General features: G+C 32.1%; 1 protein-coding gene across 2 annotated transcripts; it reads right to left on the bottom strand.

Annotated features, from left to right (window-relative positions):
* Positions 1-2,112: 2,112 nt before the first annotated feature.
* On the bottom strand, positions 2,113-22,325 carry LOC140448402 (uncharacterized). 2 transcript variants are annotated; one of them, XM_072541487.1, is made up of 5 exons: positions 21,995-22,325; positions 16,484-16,514; positions 10,199-10,529; positions 6,869-7,056; positions 2,113-3,065 (listed from the first exon to the last, which is right to left on the bottom strand). In XM_072541487.1, exons 2-5 carry the CDS (start codon positions 16,509-16,511, stop codon positions 2,164-2,166), a joined length of 1,449 nt encoding a protein of 482 aa, XP_072397588.1. In that variant the 5' UTR covers positions 16,512-16,514; positions 21,995-22,325; the 3' UTR covers positions 2,113-2,163. The 2 variants fall into 2 exon arrangements, with proteins under 2 accessions (XP_072397588.1, XP_072397589.1); XM_072541488.1 differs by lacking the exon at positions 16,484-16,514 and having other exon boundaries at positions 21,995-22,323.
* Positions 22,326-23,214: the final 889 nt, after the last annotated feature.

A 23,214-nucleotide genomic window follows, 5' to 3' on the forward strand; every position in this document is an offset into this window, starting at 1 on the left:
TTCCACATTTCCTTGGTAATGTGAGTATTTTCTAACCATTGTTTGACAAAGTTGTCATAAAACTGTTCCATTTTTTCAGAAATAGGAGAGGTTTCTTGAATGCATAACCAGCCATCATCGATATCTTCTATGGGTAGATACGCTAACCCAGCACACATTCTTATGTGCAAACGTATCTCTTCGTTGTCAGTGTATTCAGAAATAAGTCCAATATTTTGAACATTTTTCCATATACATTGATTGAAATGAAAATTACAACCAGTAATTTTGGCGTCGGGAAAATAATTTTCTAAGGCACCAATCACTGCCTGTTCAAAATCCAGTTTTATAAGAGATGGTTTCCAATTTGGTAGTTTCTCTTTCATTGATGAAAATAACATATGGTATGTCTCTTTGGTTTTGTTAGGAAGTAACGCAAATATCAATGGAATTGTATTTGTCTCCTCTGACGTACTACTAATATCGATATGAACGGTATATATTTGACTAAATTGCTTACTGCAGCTTTTGAATGTTCCATCCATAAATACAGTGCCCTTACTGTTAACCAAAATCTGCCTAGCTTTGTTGCTGGCAAACACCAAGATTCTGTATCCCGAGGGAGTGGTCTTGTCGATAAATAAAAATTTCGTTTTGTCGCTCGAAATCCAGTCCTTGACTATATTATCTTTGAGATTTATCTTGATATATTTTTGATATCGGCAAATAACTATTGTCTTCCCTAGCTCTTTTTCGAGCATTGAAGACACACTGCTTTACTTCTGTCGCTGCAACACTCGGCTTACACAGATGTTCATCTTTCTTAATTATTGTGTTATTATCCATAATTATGTGGCCTCGACATTTTTCCAGTTCCAGCGATCTCTCATTTTGAAAATTCTAGTTACTAATTATATCTAAACAATTAACTTCCAGGTAGAAGGATTATAAACAGAGGTATTAAAATTGTTCTGAAGCTATTTTCTTGTGGCATTTTAAATTAATTACTATTTAAATGGGAATAAGCCACAATTAAAGGTTAAAATACGTTTATTGACGTTTCAATTTCCACTTCGGAAATCGTTCTCAAAATACAATTTACTAATGTTTGTATTTTGAGAACGATTTCCGAAGTGGAAATTGAAACGGCAATAAACGTATTTTAACCTTTAATTGTGGCTTATTCCCATTTAAATAGTAATTAGAGGTATTAAAGATTAAAGAACACTCTGTTGTTCGACAGTATTAGAAAAATTTAATAATTTTGTTAGTTTTGATTTGACATTTTTTTTTCAAATCTAGAGGAAAAAGATGTTTCTGTTTATTTGACATGTTAGTTTGTTCATTGCAGGTTCACCAGATTATTATTGTACAATGAAATTAAAATTATAATGCAAGAGAGCGCAAATCGGCCGATTAAGGAAACTATAGTAGTTAGATATTTCTATTATGAAAATTGCAAAGCGCAAACCGGTCGATTTCAGATAAGGGCGCACAACGGTCGAGCGCAAACCGGCCGTATTCTTATGCTAATACCAAGGAGTATTTCCGAGGGATATTTTTACCTACCTCACTAAATTGTATTATTTGCGTTCTCAGATATTTGTATATATTGTGGTATACCCGAAAATATGCACTTTTAATAAATGCATATGCACTTATACAATTTATCCAAAATATGCAAATATGGCCATTCCAATAATCTAGCCCAAAAAGTAACGACACAACCAAACGAACGAAGGCTCAAACAAAGGATCCCAGCCGACCTGTTAACCATAAACTAGTAGCAGAAGCCCTATAGAATCTAGAAGTAGAAGGCCAACCAAACTCTAAGACATACGTGGCACTACCATTTATTAATTCTCATATTTTGGCCATATGATGAGAAACGATAAATAGCACATTCTACAAGTTATCATGCAGGGTAAATTAAAAGTAGGCAGTGGGCCAGGTAAACGACGAATCTCTTTGCTGACAAATCTGAGAGAGTGGACGGGTCAAATATTCTTAGAACTGCTGTAGACAAACTAATGTGGGTCAGGATGATCGCCAAGGTCCAATAAGGATATTTGATGGAAAGAACAATGAGATTGATTCATTATTTAGTATAGGAAAAAATAAAAGACAAAATGCTAGGTTGTTAAAGTTTAATATAATAAATTACCATTGTATAAATTTTTCTAACTACCACTTAAACTTTCTTATTCTCTGTTCGAACCTTTTTAATTCATTTTTAGTCTTGCCCAAACTTCTTTCCACTTCTCGTTTAATTGTAGGACCAGGATCATTTTTCCTTAACGTTTCACTAATGAATTCTTTAACGCCATCTTTGGCACCTTCCTTAACTTTAACATTAACAATGCTTTCAACATCTTCATGTTTAAGTGTACTGGTAGCTAATTCCTCTTGGTTAGTTCTTATTGCAACTATATTATTTTTAATATCTTCGTTTGATTTTAAAATGTCTTCCTGTTTTCCTTTAGTATCCAAAATATCACTGTGAGCACTTTCTAGTTTTGTAATTATTACTGTTTTAGTTTCTTTGTCTGCTTCTTGATTTTCAACTACTTTTTCCATTAAAGTTGTACTTTCTTTAAACATGTCAAGAGTCTTTTGCTGTATATTTTCTAATTCACTTATAATTTTATCATAACATTCTTTAAGCATTGTTAATGCTGCTTCATGCTTTTGTTGCCTATCTTCCTTTGCTTCGTCACTCAATTTTTGTCTCGCCAATATGGCTTCTTCGAAACGATTTTTACTCATCACGTACTCTTTAATTGATAGCAATAATTCGTCCGTGACATTTATTGTATAAACAGGTTTTTCAAGAGTGTCGTCCAAAGTCCAAGTTTGCATGATTTCAGTTTCGTCTTCCCACGAAAATAGTTTTCTGTATCCATACTTTTCTGGTTTTGTGTGATCATTTTTGTAAAACAAGTTTCTTACAGGAATATATATTCCTGACTTGGAGTACAGTTTGTCTGTTTTTATTTTAATTTCTTGTTCGGCATTGTCGTTTTTGGTAACAGATTTTCCTTCTTTTTTGCCACCTCTGTTTCTTTTAGAGTCACCATATAAAACACCTACAAAAAGAAAAATAGTATATAAAGTCATGTAAAAACTGTAAAATTATCCAGATTTTCTCAAAAATTTAGTATTATACATCTTTAAATAAAGTCAGTCTAATAAAAAATTACAAAATACTTTCTCTAGAAGGAGAGAAAAAGTTGAAGAATATATATACTTAGGACAAAAAATAATACTAAATAGGGAAATTCAAACTGAAGAAATAAAAAGAAGAAGAAAGTAAGCTTGGGCAGCATTCGGTAAACTGAACTATATACTCAGAAATCAACAAATTCAATTACATCTTAGATCTAAAGTTTTTGATACATGCATTATTCCGATATTAACTTATGCGGCACAAACATGGACAATCACAAAAGAGAATATGAATATACTTAGAGTCACTCAACACGCGATGGAAAGAGCAATGCTAGGTATATCACTTAAGGACAAGAAAACAAACACATGGATAAGACAGAAAACCAAAATCACCGATGTCGTGCAAAAATCATTAAAGTTGAAATGGGAATACGCTGGACATGTAGCTAGGAGCGATCTAAACAAATGGCACAGATCAATTTTAACCTGGAGACCATACCAACACAAAAGACCCAGAGGCAGACCTCCTATGAGATGGACAGATGATCTGAAAAAAACTGCCGGGAAAAATTGGCTACAAGTAGCGTACAATAAAAAACAATGGAAAGGAAGACTTGAAGAGGCTTATGTTCAGATGTGGACGTGAATGGCTCGACGAAGAAGAAGAAGAAGAAGAAGAAGGAGATAGAGCATTTTGTAAACCGTGCGGCAAATCACTAAGTTTTATTTTTCTCTCTTTCTCATCCCATAACTGGCGTTCCACGTGTTGTGCTAGTAATCTGAAGAAATGGGGATACCAGGAGTACGATACCTGCGACTTTGGCGCGGTTCAGAATAGTCACTATCTACTATCATGCACAGAGATGAGAGAGACCTGCACAGAAGAAGACCTATTCTTAACGAATGACAGGGCCATCTATGTAGCCAACCATTGGAAACACAAAATTTAAAGCTGTTGTTGTTCCGGACACGGAAAGTAAGTAAGTAAGTAACAATTAAATTTGACGGATATCAACCAGTAGAACAAGCCGGATTTAGAAAAGGGACAGCACCTGTGACCATCTATATACTTTGAAAATCTTAATAGAAAAGAGTAACGAATACAATCTCCCATTATGTCTGGCTTTTATAGATTATGAAAACTATTCAGAAGCGCCGCAAATAAGATCAGAATTGCCATGTTAATAGCCAACGTTCGCAACGGACAGGGCACTTGAAGAAGAAGAAGAAGAAAAAGAGAGGTGAATTTAATCAAATGTGGCAGTTTTGTTGATTTGATCACCGATGTGTTGTATTATGTCCTATTTGAGAGATTTGAAAAAGAGCGCCACAACAATTTAAGAGGTACACATGGTTTCAAGCAAGAACTTGAAAAGCCGAGCTTTGAAGATCACAGTTTCTTGTCATCCAAGATAATAGTGGTGATTAGTTCTATTTCTTTATAAACCCTCTCCAGTACTTCTTTATTTGTAATTCTATCAGTCCATGATACTTTTAATACTCTGTGGTATAACCAGAGTTCGAAAGCCTCGATTCTTTTTAAATTGCATTTTTTAAAGTCCAAGTCTCAGCTCTGATCTAGTCTGATTATTCGCCTGTTTATTTCTGCAGTATGATCATTGGTTTCATTTATCAAAGTTCCGAAGTACTGATATTTTTCTACTTGTTCTATCACGTTACCATTGACTGTCAATAGGTGATGTATATTTTGTGGTCTTTTTGTAGGTAGCATGTACTTCGTTTTTTTTTTAGCGTTTATAGTAATTCCCATCTCAGCACTATTCATACTTAAGCTTTCGATAAGATGTTTGTAGATCTTCTATACTCGTTGCTATGATCACAGTGTCGTCTGCATATCGTAAGTTGTTAATTAATTTTCCGTTAACGGTAACTCCCGCTTTGATATTATTGAGCGTGTTTTGAAAAATTTCTTCAGAAAATAAGTTAAACAAAAGTGGCGATAAAACACATCCCTGTCTAACTCCTCTACAGATCTTTATTTGTTCTGAGTGTTGCCCATCAATTTGAACTATGGCACTTTGGTTCCAATATAATGTTTGCACTATATTTATGATTTTACTGTTAATGCACTTGTTCATAAGTATTGATATTAGTTTTTTATTTCTTACTTTATCGAAAGCTTTTTCGTAGTCAACAAAGTTCAAGTATAGATCAACGTTTACATCCGGACATCGCTGAATCAATATAAGGATGGCAGCATGTATTACTTTCAGCAATACTTTTAAAGTATGACTCATGAGGCTCAGTATTCGATAATCAGAGCACTCTTTTGCTGCTTGTTTTTTAGGGATGGTTATAAATGCTGACTTGTGCCACTCTTGTGGTATTATTCCCGTATCGTACACCGTGTTGAATAAGTCTGCCAATACTTCCACGTTATCCTCTTCCACTAGTTTTAACAGTTCTACTGGTGTTTCATCTAATCCAGCTGCCTTATTGTCTTTAGAGTTTTTGATAGCATATTTGATTTCATCTATCGTGATCTTCTGTCTCTCTATTACACCACTTTTTATTTACATCTATCCTAATCCAGTGCCCAACTTCTAAAGAATGGCCTATTTGTTTTCCCTGGTCACTTCAGACCAATCTACAGCTTGAGTGAGACGCATTCGTGTTTGTTTGCAGTGTTTTGGATCCAGTCTCAACCCCAAAAACTTTGAAAGGAAATACATCAGCCAGTGATATCAGGTACTTTTTTTTGTTAAAAATTTTCAAAGTAAAAATAGACATTTTTCATTAATAATTGTTTTCATGACAATTTAAAAAATTGTAATAAATAAAATTATAAATTTTAGGGATTGGCTAATTGTCATATTATCCTTCTTTTAAATGCAAATAATTTTACAATTTAATTAATATTTCAAAAAGTTTTGATATTTCATTCTTGACGTATGACAGTTAGCATTATCTTTTTCGAACATTTGGTACATAACCATAAATTTTGAATTATTTTCTTTGTATTTGAAAGTTTACCACAATGTAAGCCCCTTTAAAAAATCTAGATATTTTCAATTTAATAATAATTTAATTTGCTATAGTGTTCACAACGTCTAGAGTTTGTTGTAAACCGATAGTACCATTGTAAGTTGTTTTTGCATTTTGTTAATTTTATTTGTATAACAGTTAATACAAATAAAACTAACAATGATGAAGTAATAATAAATAAGTAATGTTTCTCTCTAAACCAAGTGTAGTATTATTTTCTTTAAAAAGATTTCTAACCCATTATTTTTAAAGGAAAGAAAATCCTATCTTGCCATCCAGCAGGAAGATTCCTGTAAACGGCGTCCAATCTAAATAGTTTAGGAACTTTCTTATGTTGTGTTGTCCAAGAAATCCATGTAAGTACTTTTTGATCTCTCTTTTTGTAGTTACCCCTTTCCAGTCTCTCTGGTAATCACTTACTTACGACCCAGCTCTCCAACCAAACCAAGAGTAGCCGTTCGCACAAATTTCGGTTTGTTTGCTTACCCTATATTCAGCACAGTAGTTTCTGTCTCCAGTTACAACCCCCTATAAGTAATACCCAATGTGGTAGGCAAATATAACCGCTACAATATATATACAATTTTTGTTGCCTAGAAATCCGAACTCTGATTATTATATTGAAAATTAAATATTTGGTAGTAAAAACGCCACACAAAAACTACTTATAAATAAATCTTAACATTTAAATTATAAGAAAAATTTGTAGACAAACCTCTAATAAATTCATTTTTAGTAACATCCCTCTTTTGTTCAGTGCTAAGAAAGTAGTTAAATATTCTGTCAGAAGCATCTATGGCTAATTTCATCATGGCTCTTTTTTCACCTCCATTGCATGTAAATTCCATAAACTTATTTTCGAAACTGGCAAAAATTTCAACTGCAGCTTCCAACACAGTATCTCTAAAACATATATCAATTAAAGTATATATTTTTCTTTTATATAATCAGATTAAACAAATCAGTTTATAATTTTATGTAGTACATGGTAGAATAGATATGAGATAGCGAATTAAGATGAGCATAGAATGGTATATAGTAGGATATCCAAAAAAATATATATACGAGACCATAAGGGCCAGAAGAAACTAGAAAGAAAATATAAATAAATTCGTCAAAGGAACGGTACGAATCAAGAAACAAGATAAAGCAATTAAATATTCGTAAAATATAGTGTAAATGTAGTTCCCATTAACAACTGTGATCTTAGCCGAAAATATTGAAGTTCTTCAGAAACTGGTGACTAGAATAGCGGAGTATGGAAAAGAGTACGGTCTAACAATGAACGTCAAGAAGACGAAATATATTAGAATATCGAAAACTCAAAGAAATAACGAGAATCTTCTAATAAACTGAACCAACATGGAACAAGTAGACAAATATGCATATCTGGGAACAATGATTAAATCCACAAATGATTACATTCAGGAGATCAATATCAGAATAGAAAAGGCTAGAGCAAATTTCAACAAAATGAGAAGAGTGCAATGTACAAAGGATTTCAAATTGGAACTAAGAGTTAGGTTGGCGAGGTGCTATAATTTTTCGACTTTGTTTTATGGAATGAAATCTTGGACCTTAAATGCGACATCCATGATAAAACTGGAATCATTCGAGCTGTGGGTATATAGAAGAATTCTGAAAAATATCGTGGACAGAGCACGTCACAAACAAAGAGGTTCTGAGAAGGATGAATAAAGAAATAGAAATTTTAAATACAATTAAAACAAGAAATATGAAATATCTCGGACATATTACACGTGGAAACAAATACACCTTGCTCCAACTGATTATGCAGGGAAAAATCCAAGGAAAGAGAAGCATAGGGAGGCGTAGCATGTTATGGCTGCGCAACCTGAGAGAGTGGTACGGATATACATCAAATAAACTATTAAGAGCAGCCGTCTCAAAAGTCCGAATAGTTATGATGATTGCCGACCTCCGCCACGGAGATGGCACTTGAAGAAGAAGAAGATTATATAGTGGATAAACAAATTGAAGAGAATGAAACAATTGTATACTCCAGCAAGGGTATATTAAAATGAGTCATACGTTGGATCTCTTAAGTTATCGCATAATTTAGTTGTCCCTATAAGTTTTACCAAGAAGTTTTTCAGTAGCGCAGAATTTATTTTTTATTTAGGGTATGGCATATTAAGTACAGTAAGTCGGAAGACTCTCATATGTACTTAAAAATAAAAATATTCTCAAAGACTGCGGACCAAAGTGTATAATTCCTGTATCCTACCTGTACTTACATATGGAGCTTAAACCTGGACATTCACTAAAATAAACATGGAGAAGATCAGAAAAACTCAGAGAGCTATGAAACGACAGATGCTGGGTATCTCACTCAAAGATCATAAATCCAATGAAGACATTCGTAATAGAACAAAAGTAAAAGATGCTGTCGAACAGGCAGCTAAACTGAAATGGAAATGGGCTGGACCACGAAACTGATTATGCAGGGAAAGATCCAAGGAAAGAAAAGCATAGGGAGGTGTAGAATGTCATGGCTGCGCAACCTGAGAGAGTGGTACGGATGTACATCAAATGAACTTTTCAGAGCAGCCGTCTCAAAAGTCCGAATAGCTATGATGGTTGCTGACCTCCGCCACGGACATGGCACTTAAAGAAGAAGATCTCCTTAGGGGAGGTCAATAGTAATACAAATTTCTAATCTCGACTGAATTCCGCCGCGACGTTAACCGCCATCTTGAATAAACTTTAAAATTGAATTTAGAGGAAAACCGGTTTTGCTCAATATCTCTGCCATTTTCAACTTTTCGACAAAAATGGTAAGAACAGAAATGGTTGCAAATCTCATTTTGTATATATTTTTCGAGTTAAGGAAGAAAATACTGACAAAGCATAATTATTGAATTATCTTATTTATTATTAAATTCCCGACATAAATGTACATAAATAAGAATGGACAGAATTATATTTTATACAATTTTGACTTTTTCATAGTTTGTGTACGTATGCTGTAAAGGCGCGAGCGTAATACCTTGCGGGAATTAGATTTATATGAATTGTTTTTTTTTAATTATATCTGCCAATTTTACCGTTTTACCAAGTTAAACGGTTGCAGTTACGATTTCCCACAATTTCTTCTTAATTTTTTTGTAAGGTCCATATTTTCCGAGTTAAGAAGAAAAATAGTGAATAAGGATAACTATTGAATTATCTCGTTTATTATTAACTTTACGACATAAATATACAGAAAATGGAGAGAATTATATTTTATATAATTTTGATTTCTTTAGTTTTTGTACTACAATCAACATTTAAGTTCTTACGCCTATGACAAGTCTAATGAGACACAAGCGATTAACGAACCATAGGCGCTGGCATTATCAGCAGCAGGCCATAAACAGTAAAAAACCTGTCTCGTGAACAAGGGCTCAGTTTGTCGATAGAAACTTTTCGAAATAGACGTATTTCAATCAAAATGGAGAAGTATTTTGTATGAGGAGAAGCTACAATCGAAAATAAGGTTGTCACATTAAACAACGTGGTGATAATCACTTTTATTATTAAACATTATTCGTGGTGATAAAAAACACAAGTGTATGCTCAAATATGGAGATACCACGTAAAAAACGCGCTTAAAACTCTACACCTGTGGTGGTATGGATTTAATAATAAGTCAGATAATTTAATAGTTATACTTGGTCATTATTTTCCCCCTTAACTAGGAAAATATTGACCGCACTAAAAAATTTGCAACGAAGAATTTATAGGAAATCGTATTTGCAACAATTTTACTTCCTACTATTTTTGTCGAAAAGTTGAGAATAGCAGAGATATTGAGCAAAAACGGGTCTTCTTTAAATTTAAGATGGCGGTCAACGCGGCGGCGGAATTTAGTCGCAATTTTAAATTTACACTACTATTGACCCTACTAAATGTAAGGACATTCAAATTTGGGGCAAATCGCCATGCAAGATTAAATGAGATCCCGACTGGACTATATTGTCTATTTTATTTTACTTGTATACTTTTAACAATCTTATACAAATAATGATAATATATTATTTACCTAAAAGCTTGCTTATTGTCGCTAAAGTAGTAGACGAGATCAGCAAGTAGTCTAGAGTTCTTCTTCTCTATTTTTCTGAACAACGTTACCTCACCCGTTTTTAAGGCACTTCCCAATCCACCTCCTATCTTTGGTATTGCGGAACAAAGCATACTAAGGGCAGTGACATGCATACTATTTGGTTTGGCAGGAACTGTTCGTTCTTCTAATAATTTAAGGCAGAAATCTAGATTAAATTCAATATTTTCTACGAGATAAAATGAAAATTCTTTCAGTCTTTGCAGCACAACAGTATAATCTCGACTGGCTTCTTCTACGTCAAATTCATCATCTATAAGAAAAAATAAAAAGATAAAACAATTTTTTACTGAGTGTTGTCCGTTTTACAATTTAAATGTCCTTTTTTGTTGTTCAGATGTTTAATCTACTAAGAAAGTTGGCACTTGTAACGACAATTCATATTTTTAATGATGCTGCTCGAAAAAAGTTAATCTAACTACATTTCTTGTCCTCAAATTAATTAATTGATCAACATAGAAATACATCTTATTTCTTTCTTAGATTCTTCCTTGTATTATTATTTCGAGCAAGTTGTAACGTTTCTACTCACGACATGTCTCACATGATATGTCGTAGATATTGGAATTTTCTACTTTTAATGGTGCTCAAAACTTCCTTTTCTTTTCAGATTATATTCAATGCCATTTTTGATTCAATCCACCGAGCTTGTTCACAGTATGCTTCTATTAGTCTGTAGGTCACTGTCATAATTTTTGACATTATTTATTTATTTAACATGTATTCTGAAGATTTCTTAACCTTGTTATGTCTTTGTCACGACAAAAATCTTTTAATTAAGGAATAAGCCATTGTCCTTGTTGACTTTTAGCTTTATGTCAACTATTTGTTGTAGATCTTCTAGCCTATTAAGTCTTAGGCTTTGTACACACCATCGTTTCCGATCGGCTTTCGGTATCAGTACCAGTCGGGATAAAATTTGATTTAAATTCACTTCGCATTTAAAATTTATATAAAAATACTTTTAGTTTTTTTTAGATTAAAATGTGCTTTCTGAGCCCAAGAGCATCTGCAAGAAAGGAAAAAATATTACTCAAATCCAGTTACAACCATTGAGTGTAGGAAGACGTTTAAAACCAGATAAAATAAAAAGCATATCAACTTTGTTAACGAAACACTATGGGGTGAAATGAGCGGCTGATCAACGGCTTCATTTCTTCACAAAAGCTTTCAACTACTTGGAAAACACTAACCAGGCGGAAAATCATCTTTAAGGTACGGAAGATCATCCTGAAGGTGCAGAAGACGAATAAATGTATGATTAGTTCATCTGATACTAAAGATATTAACTTAATGATTCAGTTTTTATTTATATATTCATTAAAAGCAATATTTTTCAAATTTAGTTTTATTTTATTACGAGCCTTTTTTGTTAGTATCACACACGAGGCTATCAATGTTATAAGAACGCCACCAGCAGTTAGGTACCACGCCAAACGAGAAAAGACAGTGGCCTTGAGGTCAAAATATGACAGAAAAGCAAGGCGTATTTTAAAGAGTCTTCGTTGTGGCAGAATAGCCAGCCAACAGGTGAAGATTGATTCAACTTCCAGCAGTCCAAGGTTCATAACATTTGAAACTGAGACTAATATAGATTCTATGAATCTATTTTAATTATAAAATTTTATTAAACTATTTGACCAGAAACAATTATTTCACATAATGTAAAAGTAACATTGACAAAATCAATAAAATGTAAGTTGAATAAATCAAAGTTAAATAAAGTAAGAAAATATTTAATTTATTTTAATTTGAAAATTATTTAACATGAAAATATGATAGAACATACACCTTAGGGGACAATTTTTAAAGTAAACAACATATTAAGCCTAATTCTGCGATATTAATGCATGATAAATTTGGCTCGAGTTACTAATGTCCGTTCTTTTATTAAGAGCGTTTGGGTGTTTGAGTATTAAACACATTTCCAAAAACTGTCTTCTAACGAGATTGTGTTCATTGCTAAGAATCTTAACTTCATTAAAGTCCACTTTTGTGTTTAGTGTTAATAGCATGCTGGGCAAGAGCACAAGTATGCTTGGCCACCACCAGGCGCATCCATGGAGAACCAGCAGTGAAGAGGCTGAAGAGATGTACTAATCTAACCGAGAAACTAGCAACAGCAGAAGCAAGAAGAACCTTTCTTCTTGAGTGTAGGAGAACTAAAAAGATCCCAAGATTTATTATAGACACCACTTCCAACATATTTTCATCAACATCAGGTTCCACTAATGACACACTATGCCGCAGAAGCCAAGTTTTAAACAGACAGGTGAGGGCACGAGTACCCAATTTCCATATATCTAAGGTTCACACCGATATTAAGTTTATTATTTCTCAAATCAATAATGTCACTGCTGAAAAACCCACCACTCTTCGAGTGTTCCTTAATTTATATATATATATACATATACATATATATATATATATATATACATATATATATATATATATATATATATATATATATATATATATATTTATATATATATATATATATATATATATATATATATATATATATATATATGGTCTATCACCTACACTTTTTTAACATATAGATGTATTATATATATATATATATATATATATATATATATATATATATATATATATATATATATATATATATATATATATATATATATATATATATAATATATACATCTATATGTTAAAAAGTGTAGATGATACACCACATCCCTGTTTGATGAGACCTTTGTTGCGGTGATTGTTATATTCACCTATTTTTTTCTAACGTGCATTTTTCTCTATGCCTTCCATAGTTATTTTCTGAGCAAGCTATTATATGTTATCTCTTATTCGATAAAGGTCATATATGTTTTAATATTTTTCTCTTCTTTCTTTTTTATTACTTGTCTCATAATAAATATATTATCTAGACACGATCTAAGTTTTCATTTTGTTTCTAAACTTGAAAAAGTCACCTGCTTTCAATAAATTTAAGTCAAAAAGGAGATCACGCCGCAACAGAAGCGTAGCTTACAGACCTCGAGAAAACGTAGGTATGTTTTAGACGGCTTAAAGAAGTTAAAACATCGCTGGTTAAGTGTATCTAGCTAAAAGGATAGTTAAGGAAAAATGTTGAGAAATAAATCGCCAAGAACATATCATTTAAAGAACAAATCACACTAATCCCATCTTTAGTTAGTAAGATAAGCATTCCAAAAATATTGAGTTTATTTTAAAAACCACGTATATCCGGGATATATGTTGTTTTGTAAATTACCCGTTAGAAATCGCGCTTATCGCAATGTTGACATTACTATTTAAAAGCAACAACAATTCTGTGAAAATGGATACCGATGTACGTGAATCAAAAGAAAGAAGTAAAAAAGTTGTAATAAATGTTACATTAAAGTGTGAAATATTTAAAAAAGCTCGAGTGCAAGGTAAAGAGTATATAAATTAGAAAGGAAACAGGGTTATCAAAATTGAACAAGGCTAAAGTTGCAAGTAAATATTTCTTACTTAATAACCTCAAACAGTCTCCTATAAAATGTTACTTTTAGATGCAGGAAAAAATGTATTGCTCAAGTCGCAGATGAAATAAAGTTAGAAACGTATGCAAAATTCATAAGATTTACCACAAAAGATGAACAAGATAGGGATGGCGGTTTTTGACAAAACACCGGTTTTCGGTTATACCGGTTTTTTTTTGCTTACGGTTTAACCTGGCGTTTATAACCGGCCAAAAAAACCGGTTTTTTCAAAAACCGGTTTTCGGTTTTTTTAATCCAATAGGTTACAACTTTGCACTTTCAGTTTGCTTCTGTATTTATTAAATAAAATAAAATTTGAATTATGGTTTTGTTTGGAATAATTACTTGAGAATAATAATTATGATTGGGATCCAAAATAATACCTAACCTTATCCTTATTACCGTAAAAACCTAATAACCGGTTTTTACATTAAAAATAAAAAACCGGTTATAACCGGGACAAAAAAACAACCGATAAAACCGGTTATTGCGAAGTAAAAAAACCGGTTTTCGGTTAAAACCGGTAGGTTTTTCCCATACCTAGAACAAGATACGTATTTACAAGATCTTATTACACCTAAAACTGTTGTTTGGAGGCGTCCAGTACAGGGAGAGAATGTAAAAAGAAAACCTCACTCATCCTCATACACATATTCAATATTGTTTTCTTCTGGCAGAAAAGATGTATGTAAGGAAGCTTTTGTGAAATTACATGGGATAACAGATAACAGAGTATTTCCCATGGCATTATACTAGTGGAGAATATAAATGAATAAATAAAAAACTAAGTGTGAAAATCATGCATGAAATGTTTAAGGCGCTACATCCTGACTTGACAATTATATATAAATTTTACTTAAAAATGTTCTAGCAGAATTATTATAATTTTTCATTTGGGAGGCCACATGTGGATACATGCTGCAAATGTAAAAAGTTAGATTTAAAACTCAAATCAAAATCCCTCAATGATACTACAAAACGTGTAGTTACAGCAGAAAAAATGGTCCATTAGCGTAGAACAAAAAAAAATTAGAATAAAATGAAAGAAATCATAGAACTATGTCAAAATTATCGTTCTCTTTGGGGTGTTTGTATAGATTATATGCAAAATCTGATGCTCTCATGTAGTTCAGTACTGGAAACTTTTTATCTGCAACAATTGACTATTAGCTTATATAATATTCAGGATAGGAAAACTGGAAAATCCTTCTTGTACCTATATCATGAAGGGGTAGGAAAAGAATGTCCCAATGAGGTTTGTTCTTTTATTGTTGATTTCATTATGCAACAGAAAATTCTATCTGAAGCGGTAAAACATCTTCATATTTTCATGGACGGATGTTCAGGTCAAAATAAAAACCACACTACGGCACGAAGGTGTTCTGCTTTTGTTCGACTTAATATATTTAAAAAGGTGGATCAGTATTTTCCTGTTCGTTGAGATTCATATATTCAATGTGATTGAGATTTTGTAGTTATTAAGCGAAAATTAAAGAAATTTAACCGAATTTATAAACCATTTCATTATGAGCAACTAGTATTGTCATCGGATCAGAAAAATAACTTTACCGTATTTTTGATTGAAAATAACAGCTTGATAAAGTATTTTAAGCGATATTGACCTAAATATTATAGAAAAATATGCTTATTCGTAGAAACTTCTAGCAGAGATGTACCAAAAATCAAAAGCAAGAATTCACTATTGCATAGTTCAATCACTTTTCTTACTCTAAAATAAAAAAAGATATGTGATCGGACGTGACTTCATAGATGGTTTTACACAATATTCGTTTAAACTTTGAATAACAGATACTATTTCTGGTTTTCCTGTAGAGAAAGCTTACCCTGACCAAAAAATTTGTATTAAAGACAGGAAAATGTTAAATTTACGCAAGTTTATGCCTTACGTAAAAAATCTAGAAGAACAACGCTGTAAAGAGTTCTATTCTGAAATTTTTGACTAGCTTACAACATCAGTAGAGTACAAAGATCATCAATAAAATTATTATTTTTTGTATACATTACTATTTACGACAATGTTTTTGTTCTATTTTGTTCTATGTTAATTATGTTAAATATCTTATTAAGTTGACATTGCGAAATCGTAGATTTATTTTAAAAAATTTTCGAAAAATAGCGGGGTAGTCTCATTAACATTTTAAAAACCGCTTATATTAATAGACCTTTACGTAGTTTTATGAAAGAAGTGTTATGCCAAAATCTACAACATATGATAGCAAGCATTGCATATATTCTTTAAGTAAGTACCAAGCCACAATAATTGGTCTCTCAAACAATATAATTGCGTTAAAACAGTTTTTCCCGTTTTCTCAAAAGTACTACTACTGGATATATTTGGTTTTTAAAATGACCAATTCAATTGTTTTTATGCTGATTCTTAGGAATAATAAAAAAATAATATAATTGGGTGTAAAATTAACTTTCTTACTAATATTTATCAAAAAAATATGTTAATGTATTTCATTGAAATTTATATCGATATTTACTAAAAGGCTACAGCAATTTTTTGCTTAAACCATGCTTATTTTGAAAATATTTTGCTTATTTCTGCAAAATTGTGTGCTTATATAAATGTTTTTTGAACCTTTCTGTCATACTTATAATCAGGTCTTTAATTTTTACATATTACTTAAAGTTAATAAAATATTATATATGAAAAATAATTTCTTGTATATTGGCATACCTGTTATGTCTTCTTGTGATGAACCCATGACCTAAAAAAACAGTATAATTAGTTACATCCAAATGTTATGTAGTTTTGTGTCTTAAACTACTAATCCCACAATTTTGGTCTAGTAGAGTGGTAGAAACAAACTAGGGCAATATAAAGAGATATACAAAGACCCATTAAAAGAACAACTTACCAAAAAATTAGACAGTGATGATAAAGATATAGACGAAATAGACAACATACTTACAGCAATGATGATTACATCAGGAAAAGAAATAGTAAAAAAGAACAACTATATATCAACAGAAACAAAGAAGCTTATGGATAAAAGAAGGAAGCTGAACGAAGAAGGTAAAAGAAAATCTATAGAATATGTAGAAATAAAATAAAACAATAAGCAGAATGATAAAAAAATAAGAAAAAAGAACAAGAAATAATAATAGAAGAAGTAATACAGAACAACAAAAATATGAAATGCTCAAGACCGAAATTAGGTAAGTGTGAAATAAACAAACTAAAAGATGTAAACGGAGTACAAATAAACATTAAAGATGACATCATAAATATAATCCACCATTTCTACTCAGATTTATATAAAACAAAAAAGGAACCACTAGAAGAAATTAAAAACCAACTTAAGGCTAAAATAAAAAATGTCAACTCAGAGCTACAGCCAGAAATAAGCAAATCAGGAATAAAGAAGGCATTGAAAGAAATGAAAAACAACAAATCGCCTGGAAAAGATGGAATAACTGCAGAGACGCTGAAAGATGGTGGAAAAGTGGTAATTAATACTCTACATTCAGTTTTTAAAAAGATATTAAAAGAAAAAAGAATCCCAAACAACTGGAAGGAATCCGTAACCATTATCCTACACAAGAAAGGGGATAAAGCAGATATAAAAAACTACCGTCCTACAACACTCCTCAATGTAATGTATAAACTAACAAAAATTTTAACCAATAGATTGACGACAAAATTTGACGGATACCAGACAAAAGAACAAGCTGGTTTTAGAAAGGGATTCAGCACAAGTGACTATTTACTAAGTATAAAAATACTTATAGAACGAGCAAATGAATACCACATTCCTCTGTATATAGCGTTCATAGATTTCGAAAAGGCTTTCGACAGTGTCGAACATTGGGCAGTGAAAAGTTCTTTGATTAACAGCAGAATTGACCACACATATACGGAACTAATAGCCAATATATCAATTCAATACAACAAAATCGATACAAATAAATAGAGGCGTAAGACAGGGTGACACAATATCACCGAAACTTTTTAATCAGGCTCTGGAAGATATTTTTAAAGGATTATAATGGGAAGAAAAACGTATAAAAATTTGTGGACAACGCTTGAACCATCTAAGGTACGCTGATGACATCTCAAACGTGGACAATTACGAAAGCAAACATGGATAAAATCATAAAAACCGAAAGAGCATGGAAAGACAAATGTTGCCCATAAGACTAATGGATAAAAAGAGAAACGAGTGGATAAGAGAGAAAACAAAAGTGAGGGATGTTAGACAAGAAGTTGCCAAATTGAAATGGAGATTTACCGGACACAATATTAGACAAACAGAACACCGATGGAATAAAATTCTTATAAGTTGTGAGATAGTGGGAATATAAACAAAGCAGAGGAAGGGCCCAAATGAGATAGGCAGATAATATCAAGAAGCACGTGGGCTCTAGGTGGATCACTGTAGCGACAGACAGAGAAGAATGGGAAAGGATTAGGGAGGTCTATGTCCAAAGATGGGCCGAAGAAAGCTAATTAGATAGATTAGATAGATAGACTGGTAGATCGGAATTGGATTTATTAATAATTAACTCTCTAGAGTAAATTCTATAGAGTTCTCTAACGAAAGACCTCAAAAACGTAGTGCCTATATCCGAAATAATCATATTAATATTGGAATAAAAACACATAACTGTAAAAATACTTTAATATATTATACTCTCCTGAAGCTGAACAATTATATGAACAAAAGCAGTAACATAAGTCGTGATACCTTTGGCTTAGGAGAAAGGAATGAACGTGGAGATATGGGATATGTCAGTTCAATTCTGACAGGAAGAAGAACTGGGCATTTAAAATTACTATAATCTATCACCCAGACATTATGTACATGGAAATTTTCATGAGACACTTAACAACACAAAATTAGAAACCAAATAGATTATGTCTTGATAAATAAACGATTCCAAAATAGCATTAAAAAAGAAGCTGCTTCCCATGGAGCAGATATTGGCTCTGATTATATCCCACTAATTAGTAACTTTAGGTTCAAAGGTAAAATGATCTTTAGGACTACAAAACACGTTGTATATAAAATTGAAGTTTTAAAAAATAAAACAACTATTCTTCGTTCACAAATTGTTGAGAGCACGAAATATGCCTCAAACTCATAAAACGGTCGTAAATCATAGGCGTTCCTAAGGTGTTTATTCATTAAATAATAATATAATGTTTTAATACTGTTATATATAATATTGATAATATTTTAATACTAATATATTTAGCAAAAAAACAATTAAAACTTTCACGACTAATGTTGGTTATTATATTATATTATCGGATCGATAGCCAAGCGGGCTGGGCGGCTGGCTTCTCCTTCGCTTCACTGCGAGAGATGTCAGTTCAATCCCCAGCTCGGTGTACAGAAAACAAAAAGGCTAACGCAGCAGTTTAAAATTCTAAATGAATCTGCGGCTTAGTCTAGAATATGCTGGTATCTGATCGGCCTATGGTGGAGCAGTACGGCAAGAGATAAGGGCTTGCGGCTTGGTGATACTCCTCCATAGATCCCTACCGGAAGGGCGTGTGCCGCCTAAATACCGGGTATATATATATTATATTATATTAATAAAAATAAGAATTTAGCCATTAACAATTTTGTAAATAAGAATACCTTATCTCTTTGGATATTTCAATACTAATCTTCGCGTTTAATCACTTTACTAGAAAACCTGGAATTCATATCCGAAGGTACTATTCGTTTTTTGTTTAGTACGTTTTTGATCGCATGTAATTTACGGCTCGTCGGTGTTTCCGCGTCTACAGCAGTAATTAGCGTCGCGAATATTTCTTTTGCGAATTATATGCAGTGCGTGAGTGATTTTTTATTCCATATACCTACGAACATATACGTACCTTTCGCTGGTGCTCGTTTTGTTGGATTGTTTGTGATGGCTTCATCATCAAGTTTTACACCGGTACTGTTGCGTACAGTCAGTAAGTCTGTCTATTCACCAAGAGAGAAGACTATTGTCCTGAATGTTCACGATGCTCTGGTTTCTCAGAATCCCACAAACACTGTTTGCAACATAGTCGAAAGTTGTGCCAACATGACGCGTAGGAGAGTCAACTTTATATAGGTTCCTATTAGAAAGAAAAAAACACGGTATAGCTAACCCAAACACAAACAAACACTTAAAGAGAGCGAAAAAGCCTATTGAAATTGATGAATTCGCCAAAAGTGGTATTCGAAGGAAAATTCACGGATTTTTTTTTCAAAAAAGAAATACCAAACCTAAACAAAATTTTACAAGAAGTTAGAGACGACCCGGATTTGCCTCATATCGGACGAACTAAATTGTGGCAAGTTTTAAAAGAATTAAATTTCCGGTGGGAGAAATCAGACCGAAAATCACTTTTGATTGACCGGGAGGAGAAGATGATGTTAAAGAAGAAATTATCTAAGATTCATACGAAAATTCCGGTCTAAAGAAAGGCCCATCTTCTACCAGGATGAAACGTGGGTAAACTCAGGTCATCCTCTAAAAAAAATTTGGTCAGATAAAAATATATTAAGCTTCAGGCAAGCCTTTATGGAAGGTTGGTCTACTGGTATCTCCCCACCTTCTGGTAAAGACAGTAGATTAATAATTTCTCACATTGGCAGTGAAAAAGGATTTGTTAAGCATGGTTTGTTGGAATTTCATTCCAAAAGCACAAAAGACTATCACGAGGAGATGACAGCTGATGTTTTCGAAGAGTATTTTGAGCAAATGATTGAACACATACCACCAAATTCAATTATAGTATTAGATAATGCACCTTATCATTCACGACTAGTAGAAAGACTTCTAACGAATGCGTGGAAGAAACAGGATATTCTTGACTAGCTGCGGAATAAGTATCTGCCTTACGAAGATGGAATGGTAAAAGCAGAACTTTTAAAAATTGCCCGGCAACACAAATCTAAGTTCAAGAAATACGTAGTTGACAAAATGGCGGAAAGGCGAAACATCACAGTCTTTAGACTTCCACTCTACCACTGCGAAATAGATCTAATTGAACTCATTTGAGCACAAATGAAAAGATATGTGGCTAGAAAAAATACGTCATATAAAATACAAGTTGTACGTGAATTGTTATACGAGTCTTTATAACATATTACAAAACAAAACTGGAAAGATGCAGTACAACAGAAGCTGTTACATAACATATTAAAATAAACACTGTAGAAGTTTTCAGAGACTTTCTGCCCTGAGTAATAATGTAATCTTTCATTCTGCGTTTAAATTTTTCAAAAATATTTATTAGTTTTCTCCGGATTCGAAAATAATGGATACATTTAAAACACATTGGAAATACTTTTTCCTTAATTAAATAAATGTATCTTTTACAAATGACAAGAAACTTTTTATTTTTGAATAAAATAAATAAGTTTTATTAAAAAATACAATTTACATAAGTACAATTTAAAAAATATATTTATTTAGTTCAAATAAATATTTCAATCATATACTCTACGACACTGGTCGTTCATATCCAACCATTCAAAATACCCCCGTAATAGGATTATAAGGTATTCTATTCCTTCAGATATAAGGTGGGTTAGTCGAAAACGTCTTAAACCGTCAGTTTTAGGTTGGTTTTTACTATTATATCGTATTACTTATCCTCTCTGTATTTTAGTTTTCTAATTAGGGTTAAACTTGTAGTGAGCTATCAACAAATTGTGAACCGGGTATAGAGAAAAATTACTAAAGAAATTAGAAAATAAATACTCAATATCAGCAAAAAAATTGAAAGAAAGCGTATAAGAACAATGTGAAAACATCAAAAATACTATACATAAGGCCTCATAAAATGTTCTGGATTACAAAAGGATACAAGCAAAGAAAAGTTGGCATATAAAACTACTAGATAAACGCAATCACCATTTTATGTTGAAGAATATTTATGTTGGAGGTGGACTCAACATTTGTACAAATAATATACAAATATTTTTAACTCGATTAGTTCGCAATGTAAAAGTGTTAGGGATCATCTTCATTTTTTGTACTACAAAACAGCATTTATTGGAACTTGGGGAGACTACAGTAATAACACAGCAAAAGTCTAACATCCCCAAGTTGCAAGAAAATCAGATTGAGTTACTTTATCATGTAGGTAAATATAAAGTAAAATTTATGTTGAAATTATTATTTTTCAGTACAGACACAAAAGATAATACATATTTATTGGGTTATAAGCTGCAGGAATTTTATTTTGTTTACTTACCCAAGTATATTTTTATGTCTTTCTTGCAAAAAAATATATCCTTGTAATATATCCAAACTTGGTAGTTACTCTTTAATTAATATTCTATCACTGGTTCAGCACATTACAACTCTATACACAGAGAGGTTTACCTTATCTCGTACATCGTCCAACTACTGACATGAACAAAATGAAAATGAAAGTGAAGGGAAGACCGCAGAGTGCAGACCGCGATATCAATATAATAAGATTTGCAAATATGATACACAAAAATACATATTTACAGACATAGTATTTCACATGATTACTCATACAAGCCGAATTTTTTTTATCAGGGACATAGATAAATATAGAATATACACATGATATCGGTTGTTCGGAAAGAACGTATGGTTGAAACTGAATAATTATATCTTTATGAACGGTGTTTTGCAAGACAGTGTTTTGTAACACAATTTTTTTCTTTTTTTTTCTTTTTTTTTTTTTATTTAAACATTTTTATTTCTTTTTTTTTTATTTAAACAAAAATGACCCTGCATCAACTACTAAGAGTTATTAGCAGGGGGTACAAACACAAATTACAAGTATTCAATTTCTTACAATGTATATATAACTTAAATACATTCTATTAAATATTGTAAAAATTAATGTCTTTCAAATATTTCAGCACTTGGTTGAACTGGCAGCTTAGTAGATCCTTCATGTTGGTAGAGAGGTTATTTTTTCTTCTTTCTTGGGTGTATGTTTTGCATTCTAACAGAATATGTTTCACAGTTATTTGTGTCTTGCAGTTGTGGCAGAAAGTGATGGCTTCTTTATTTATTAAGTGAATATGGGTTGGTATAGTATGTCCTAATCGTAGTCGAGTTATTATCACTTGTTCACAACGTTTGAGTGGGAGTGGTAAGGTGGTGCTGACAATTTCTATGACATCTTTTAATTTGTTCAGGTTCAGGAGTATAATTTTTTTAGGTTTATTATAGAATTCTCTTTGAAGTGAGTTTCTTGTATACACAGTGTTAGTGGAGAATATTTTTGAATTAATAGTTTGAGTGATTCGAGGTGAGCGAAATACCCATTTGGGTTCCATTGAAGGATTAGTGATTTATCCATCGGATTTTTCAGTCTCTTCCGTTGAAGATGTGTGAGTGGGGTTAAGTTTTTTCTTTAATCTGGCAATATTGTTTTTTAATTTAGAGTTGTGAGAGTAAAAATGAATAAAGTTAAGGATATCGGTTAAT

Source organism: Diabrotica undecimpunctata, chromosome 8, assembly GCF_040954645.1.
Source record: "Diabrotica undecimpunctata isolate CICGRU chromosome 8, icDiaUnde3, whole genome shotgun sequence".
Classification (NCBI taxonomy): Eukaryota; Metazoa; Arthropoda; class Insecta; order Coleoptera; family Chrysomelidae; genus Diabrotica; species Diabrotica undecimpunctata.

Coding starts and splice junctions, on each gene's coding strand:
- LOC140448402 (XM_072541487.1), bottom strand. CDS start 16,511: ATGGGTTCATCACAAGAAGACATAACAG. Junction 7,057..10,198: donor GACAATAAGCAAGCTTTTAG/GTAAATAATATA, acceptor TATATGTTTTAG/AGATACTGTGTTGGAAGCTG. Junction 3,066..6,868: donor TAAAAATGAATTTATTAGAG/GTTTGTCTACAA, acceptor TTCTTTTTGTAG/GTGTTTTATATGGTGACTCT.